The sequence below is a fragment of the Limulus polyphemus genome, unplaced genomic scaffold, assembly GCF_000517525.1.
Source record: "Limulus polyphemus unplaced genomic scaffold, Limulus_polyphemus-2.1.2 Scaffold4609, whole genome shotgun sequence".
Taxonomy (NCBI): domain Eukaryota; kingdom Metazoa; phylum Arthropoda; class Merostomata; order Xiphosura; family Limulidae; genus Limulus; species Limulus polyphemus.
In genome coordinates this window covers 30,750-39,391 of record NW_013670219.1, presented here as the reverse complement: position 1 = coordinate 39,391, position 8,642 = coordinate 30,750, and the positions used below count along the sequence as shown (strand labels likewise).

The 8,642-nt window shown below is 31.7% G+C and overlaps 1 protein-coding gene across 2 annotated transcripts in view; it reads right to left on the bottom strand.

Annotated features, from left to right (window-relative positions):
- Window positions 1–1,263: 1,263 nt before the first annotated feature.
- LOC106471418 (protein pellino-like) overlaps window positions 1,264–8,642 on the bottom strand; it is a 19,938-nt gene continuing 12,559 nt past the window's right edge. Inside the window, exons 3-7 of one of the 2 annotated variants that reach the window (XM_022400020.1) lie at window positions 8,098–8,295; window positions 6,848–7,033; window positions 5,773–5,871; window positions 2,136–2,351; window positions 1,264–1,383 (exon numbers count right to left, since the gene is read on the bottom strand). In XM_022400020.1, coding sequence (XP_022255728.1) covers window positions 1,264–1,383; window positions 2,136–2,351; window positions 5,773–5,871; window positions 6,848–7,033; window positions 8,098–8,295 — 819 coding nt within the window. Of the gene's footprint in view, window positions 1,384–2,135; window positions 2,352–5,772; window positions 5,872–6,847; window positions 7,034–8,097; window positions 8,305–8,642 lie in introns of those variants that run through there. The other variant, XM_022400019.1, reaches the window with a different exon arrangement.

Below are 8,642 nucleotides of genomic sequence, written 5' to 3'. Positions count from 1 at the left end.
GACACGAGAAAACATTGCTTTAGAAAACTTAAGACTTAATAAAAAATAATTGATATTTGGTGTATGAAAGCATTGTAATGTTTACTGATAATCTGCCAAATTTCATTAACATTTGCTTACTAATTTAAAAGTTATAGCATGAAAACCATAACAAGCACAAAATGGTTACGAGGTCTATTCCAGGGACTGAGCCCGTGCTAAAAGAGTTAACGAAAGTTTGAATTACCTCTAAAAAATCATGACATGCACACATTGACCTACCTTCATGGTGAGGGTTGTTAATAAGGTAATTGAATTAGATACTTACAGTGTAAAAATTATTTTGGATAACTTATGAAAGATTTGAATAAATACTGATTGTTCATAAAGGAGCTTTCCTTAAGTAAATTAAACATAACTTCTCCATACATATAATATTAAAACTTAAAAGTAACACATTAAATAGTTGTACTGTAAAAAAGATTTACTATAAACAGGGCAAAGTCCTAAAATGAGACATGTTTCAGAGGCACTCTAGACCACGATCATCATGAGTAATAATTAAAGATAGAACTGACTTACAGAGCTAAATTACCTACAATTTACATAATTTCCTTAGTGTTATTTTATATATTTCACAATATATTTTTCTAATTCTTAATTTTAGATATCTAAATGTTTGGCCAATATAAACTTGACCACAGACATAAGGAATTATGTAAATTCCACATTTATATAGTGAACGAATTTGTTTTAACAGAATATGTGACAGGCACATCTCACTTTATAGATTGGAAAAAACGTTAAACTAATGCATCAGGCTGAGTTTAAGTGGGAACTAAATATTACAGAATCAGTAGAAACTGGAAAAAAAAATTATTTTGAATAAAGATGATGGTCCAGGTGTTAAGGAAATGAAGTACTGGAAATCTGTTTTGTAAGCTTTTCAGTTGTGTTCAAAGTCAAGATAATATTGAAAGTGTAATGCAACATTACGTAAATTAGAAGCGATGTAACTATATAAGTAACTATCCTTCTTTAACTATTACTCCCGATGATGGTGGTGTACAATACAACTGTGCCATTTTTAACAACTCTTATATTTATTGTGCAACTATTTACTGTTGTATATATTTGTAATATTGAACCCTCCTTATCTTCAATGTTCAGAAGTTTTTTTTTTATAATCAGATTATTTGAATCGGAACCAATAGAACATTGTCATTTCATGATAAAAAAACCTAGAATAAAGTTTGGAAATAAGTGAATATAAACGTTTTCTCCTTACTTAACAGTTTGTTCTGATGCCATATGTCCACATGGATTAAAGGCAAATGTTGGAGGACCACTGTCCACATAGAAGGCAGGTTCAATACCCATACAAAGTTTAACAATAGGTCCAACCTAGAGATTGAGTGTAATAGTAGAAACATTCAAGGTGAATATACACACACACATGCAAATATATACACAACACTAGTGGTAAATGGATAAATAACGTTAGATTCATCGAAATACACTGAAATAAACAAATCTATAATAAAATACGGTACTAGTGATGCAATTTATGTGACAGAATAAGTCAAACTCTAAAGAAATGATAGCTAACAATGTTTGTTTTTTTAAACCTTCGTCTCCAGTTTTGTAACTTGATCAATAAATACATTATTTGCAAGAAATATAGAAGGGGTCTTATTGCTTATTACATGACACACACTCAACGGAGTTTGAATTAGAACATTCAATCAAACTATCACCTAAGCTGATCAGTGTTAGAAAATTATTCTACTTATGCTCTATATTTTAGTGATGGTCACAAGTTTTTAATAATTTCTGTAAATTACTGTTCTTGAGAACAACTGTTACGTAAGTTTAGATGAACAACAACTTGCTGACGCTGTTAAATAATTGTAAAATTAATTTACAGAAATACTTAACAGTATCCATCTACAATATTTCTTTTACTTTATTGTTATATTTAACAATATCAATAAAACTTTAAAAAATATGTGCTATACGAACAAAATATATTTTCTTTACGAATGTTTAAAATATACTCATTTCACTTTTGTAACCAGTTTTAATACTTAAGTCACAAATTTTATGATTACAAACTTTATGTGGTTCTTACTTTCTTTTGAAAACTAAGGACTTACTTTTAAACACATTGGACAAGTTCTGCCATCAGAGTTCTTGTCCTGCCCCCAGTCATGAAGCCCTTGTACGTGGCCACATATCAGGTACACGTACGGCTGTTTCTCATTATATGATATGGTGGATTTGCGAGGAATGACCAGTGTGTTTAACCCTACTGGACACTGAGGTCTACCAGCATTAAGCTCATCAATCATTTCCTCCAGATGTTTTCTAGTCTACAGTCAAACACAACATAACAAAACAATACTCATATCTCCCTTGCACTTATGACTAAAACAGTAAGTGTACTACACACTACATTTTCACATAAAAAAAAAGGTAATATATATAAATTACTATCATAGCACGTTTTCTCTGCTGAATAACTTACTTGAAACATACTTTTAGAAATGTAGAGCTCTGTAATTAATTAGAAGCTCATACTGCAGTTATAAGCATCACAGATATGAAAAGTTACAAGAAAAACACATTAATCTAGACAATGATCATTCATTAAGTCTGAAGTTAATACAGTAACTTAATTTGGAGGAATAACTGTATCTAATTATATTAAATGACCTTTTAATATAGATAAGAAAATAAGTTTAATAACATTACACAAATTACCAGTTTAAAAACAAAAACAACATGAACATATCGCTCCCCCAAAACAACCGTAACACCATTTGTATGATAAGTAACCATCATGTAATTACTATCTGGCAACTCATGTAACTTTTAACTGTATGATGGGCAATCATCATGTAAATATTTGTACCGTGAGTAACTATTGTGTAAATATTACCCTACTGATGGGTAACTGTCATGTAAATTTTAACTGTATGGTTGGTAATCATCATGTAAATATTTGTACCATGGATAACCATCATGTAAATATTACCCTACTGATGGGTAACTGTCATGATTGTTTTAACTGTATGATAGATAATCATCATGTAAATATCTGTACCATGAATAACCATCATGTAAATATTATCCAACTGATGGGTAACTGTCACATAAATTTTAACTGTATGATAGGTAATCATCATGTAAATATCTGTACCATGAGTAACCATCATGTAAATATTATCATGCTGATGGGTAACTGTCATGTAAATTTTAACTGTATGGTGGGTAATCATCATGTAAATATTTGTACCATGAGTAACCATCATGTAAATATTATCATACTGATGGGTAACTGTCAAGCAAATTTTAACTGTATGATAGGTAATCATCATGTAAATATCTGCACCATGAGTAACCATCATGTAAATTTTAACTGTATGGTGGGTAATCATGTAAATATTATCATACTGATGGGTAACTGTCAGGTAAATTTTAACTATATGATGGGTAATCGTCATGTAAATATCTGTACCATGAGTAACCATCATGTAAATTTTAACTGTATGATAGGTAATGATCATGTAAATATCTGTACCATGAGTGCATCAAATTTACTTAGTTGAAAATTTTATTTTGTAATTGCTAGTCAGCAGGATGTGCAATGGTTGCCTTTTATTATAGGAATTAATATTATGCAGTATGAAACTCCTCCAATTATACCTTCAACTGCTGCAAGTGAACCAAAGTTGAAAAAAAGTGTATCATCTCTCCACCAACTGAAATAGCTAATCAATGATTTATTTGGATTATTTTGTTAATACTGCACTTTCTACACCAAAATCCCCTTCCAACAGTAGTGAGAGAAGCTGACAGGTACTGTATTACAGCTAGAGCTGCTGCAGCCCTTACCTCAGCTGTCTTGGAAGATATGGTCATTATTCAAGAAAATGACAATGCTAAAATTGTCAATAAAAACAAGATACGACGGGAATGAGAAAAATACTGAGAAACATTACTGACTTTTGATGAATTAAATTGTATTAAATCTATCTACTTTGATGGTAGAAAAAATAACTAATACTGTCATCATTAAAAACAGACAAAAACATTATAAACGAGTAGTCATGGAACGTATCTTTGGTAAGTGAACCTGAATCAATTTTCATGGATCATATTTCTCCTTCTTCCGGAACATCAGATGGTATAAAAATTTCTATCATTTAGTGGTTTGAAGATAAAATTTCATCTGATCATTTAGTCACTGTAGGCTGTGATGGCACATATGTATACTGGAAATAAAACTGGAGTTATGAGGCTTCTTGAATTGCACTTAGAAAGACCTGTTCATTGGTTAATTTGTTTGCTACATGCCAATGAGTTACCCCTGCATCATCTAATTCCACATCTTGATGGAGTAACTCTAGGACCATCCACTTTTTCTGGTCCTCTTGGAAAGAGACTGAAGGCTTGTGAATCACTGCCTTCAGTAAACTTTGTTTCAGTTGAAAAAAAAATCATAGAGCCATTACCGAAAGCTGACCATCCCGAGGATCTTAGTACGATCAAAAATATTTGTACGACTTGTGCAATGCAGTAGTATCAGGTCATAGTTCAAGAGAACTTGCTTTACGTGACCCTGGTACAATGAACCATTCTTGCTGGTTAACAACATGTAAGACATGTAATTGAAATGTATGCAACAGTTTGATTTAATATCAAGAAAAATCCTTCATGCAGCCATAGCCTACTGCACCTCTTTCTACTTATAAGAAAATCATGTTTTTTTCCTGAATCATAGAAATATCTGGTGGATAGAGTAATCTGGAGAAATACATATTTTGCTGTTTGCAATGCTTGGAGATGATTCTAAGGCTATCAGACAACTTGCTCTTCATAGAATATTAGCTGGTCGATCTACCTCAAATTCTAGCACAAAGAGACAGTTTGAGGTTCCAAATAATTAATACATCATTACACTGATCTAATAATGTGGATTGAGAGTAGAGCCACCACTTACAAAAAAATATAAGCAATGAACAGTTGCTGTCTTTCATTAATAAAGATGACACACCAGTTTTCAAGTTCAGCATGCCGTGTCACGCACAAGCAGTTGAAAGGCACATTTAAACTAGTAACAGAAGCTTCAGCAGTTGTTTGTGGCTATTGCAGAAGAAAGGGATTCATGAAAGCAAAACTTCAATCTTGCAAAATAATGAAAAAATTTAATACTAAGAAACAATACATAATTCAGTAATTCTATTGCCTAGTGGAAGGGTGGAACTCGACATGTAACTACTTCCTCATGGTGAGTTCTGGGTAATTTAGGATATAAAACTCCCAAGTTTTGGTACTTTGATTTCGTATATATATTTTGATTATGGATATTTTAAGAAAAATACGTCCCCTTTCTCGGCAGTACAAGATATAATTTTAGAAGCCTGAAACTTACCCATATAATTAGTACCATTAAAAGGCACCAATCGCATACCCTGCCGATAATGATATAAGAAATTTATATTTTCGATGCACCCTAATGAGTAGCCATCATGTAAATATCTGTACAATGAGTAACCATGAGGTAAATATTATCCAACTGATGAGTAACTGTCATGTAAATACTATTGATCTAATGGGTAACTGTTACGTAAATTTCATTTTGTACAAAGGGTCAATGTGAATGTTCGATTCTTCTCACAAGATCACTTATGCAACGTTTAATAGGATGAACTTACAGGGCTAAATTTTAGAAAGTTTTACAACAAGACCAATTAATAATTGGATATTACAACTTTTACCAACACTTACAGGAGAGTTATTTAATCCATCTGAAGAACGCCATAACAATGTTGCTCCACAAAGATCAATTAACGTTCCATCTTGTAATTCATTAGTTTCATCTTCAATCTATCCAAGATATAAAAATCAAAAAAACTTAAAGCAAACCATATGAAGACACTGAAACATGTTCAACTTACATCTTGTCTTGAAACAAAGTTTTAAACTTGTAATTTTATGCAGCGGGGACAAATACGGGGAAGGTCCCATAACTCTTGGACCAGAATACAAGCTTAATGATAAACAAAATAATTATTGCTTCACAAACTGGGTAACAAAATCTCTATACTTATCTATTTTTTACCATTGTCTGATCTATTTCATATTCAATCTTGTTTACAGGGAACTATTAATAACCTAATTTCAAATTTTATTTTTTAAAGACTGTATACAAAATATGCCAATCTCTTCTGAACTTACCATCTTTTTACAAGGGATTATCAAAAAATTATTGAGGAATGTAATTAGTTCTTTATATTAACATTACAAATACTTTTCTAAAGCATCTTTTAAATGTTCAGATATATTTATCATTATTATTTCATTCTTTGCTGAAAGTTATTGGTTGTGTCACCATCCTTCTTATTATTTCATGTATAAATGTCTGCTAGTTTTAATGCCGCTTCTATAGAGAGTAATTTACATTTAATTATATATTTTTTCAAGGAGTGGTGTATAAAATATAGAAGACAAGATGCCTAGAGAAAATAAGTCATGAGTTTCACACTAGGGGAAATTCGGGATGTTTTTTAATATTGTCTCATAGAATTAGAAACTTAAAGTTATATACTATTAAAATATGGATTATTAGCTATGATTTTATGCTATACTAATTGGTGTAACATAAACAAAAAGTAGTTTAATAAAATTTTTTATGTAAGATACTAAAACTTTCTGTCATGCACAGTAAAGGCTACCTTGAGCAAAAGGGTTAAAGCACTGATCACATAAGACATTTCTAAACAGAGTATTTCAGGGATCCTTGTGTTTGCAAAAACTCAGTACCAAAGTGCTCAATAAGTATCTTGAAAAGAAGTAAGCTCACTTTTGTCCCTTTCTGTGGCGTGGAGCGGGATTCTCGCAGAGCGTACACTCCCCCTCCAACTGAGATTTCTCTCCATACGCCAGGCAAGGATCCGCCACAGAACGATCCACGTGGATGTAAAATTAGGATTCCATTTGTAGTGAGCCCATCAATTTCACCGTTGTGCTGCCATTTAGTAGCCTTCTCCTGTTGAAATAAAAGATTTAATTATTCTTTGCTGTACTTCACACCCTTCCATGTACCGTAAGAAATTAAAAAACAATGTACCCAACGATTTTAAAAACATGACGAAATTTATTACACTGTTCCCATTCTAGCTTTTTCCCTGGTTTTGTTTGTTCCATGTGTGCAACAATCCAAGTTCTTTTTATTTTGTTAATAGATTTTAACTAACATTTCATCAAAAGCATGCAATTGTTGTTATATTACAATTTTTCCCCCTTCAGGAATAAGAAATTAGTATGTTTTATTGATCATATATATATACAAATGTACAATTACAAAGCTTCTGGAAGTAAAGTTTTACTTTTTTAACGTGTTGATTGAAGCCAGTAAACTTTATCACAATATAAAATACTGTAATTACCCATTAATAGAAAGGTTTACAGGCCAAGTTTTCACAATTTATACTAATCTATATAAATATTGTAGTACTATCTGTGGTATGTCCAGGTAACTTCGCAGGATGTGGATGGATCTTTATCAAAATTGGTATGGATGTTCATTAAGTCAATGCAGGGGTATATACAAATTTTCAGTTTTGCATTTGTGGTTTTTATGGATGTTTTTTACCACTACTTTGCCCTCTGTTGATGGGTCCATATGGAGATATATGCAAATTTACAGTTTCACATTTTGTGTTTTGCAGTTTTTATGGGCATTTTTTACAACTACAAGTAAGGGAAGCAACTTTTCATGTCTTAAGACAACCTCTCATTAATCATGAATTTACATAACTACTGTCCAGGGGACTCGTACTCCGGCTAGTATATCAATAAAACTGGAAACTGAAATTCTCATATATCTGTTTATGATTCAATAGTTAGTGAGTAGCTCACTATGCTAAACTCTCAAAACCTTCAATAAAAATTCTGTACAAAAGTAAAAAGAATACAATAATGTACATTCACACACAACTTACGATTTACAACAGCTTAAAATAAGAAGTGCCAATAGGCTCTTAAACAACTGTGAACCATACACATGAACCAATTCTTAAATTTACAACAGAAACATTTGATCACATTTACCCCCAAAAATATGTTCCTGGAAGAATCAAAGCCAGCAGCATAAACACTTGCTGTGTGTGTTCCATTTCGTTCTACAAGGAATCGGCAAGCGAACCTTGAAATTGTGCTTTGTGTAACTTTACAGTCTCCAGCTTTATCACCAGGAATTGTATCCATCACCACAAAATCAATTGGACATTCTGATGATCTTCCAATCTGTGAAAACATTAAAAAGATTACTACTACTTCGTTTCAATGTTAAAACCAAAGCCTATGTTTAAAAAAGAACTCTTTAAAAGAAAGGTACTGGTGACTACAGGTATACTAAGCAGCAAAAAAGACTTAACATCAATTCACAGATTATAAACCTCTTCGTATTTCATGTGTAATCACTAAAAATACCGATCTCTGTATCTGTATAGCCTAATTCTATAATGATTACTTACAAAAACAAGAAATGCTAATGTTTGAAATGTTGAGAGGTTTTTTGTACTTCAATACAGTTTCTTTGATAACATAAAACTCAGTAGTTTTTTTTAAGTTAACAATTCATTTTATTTTGGTCT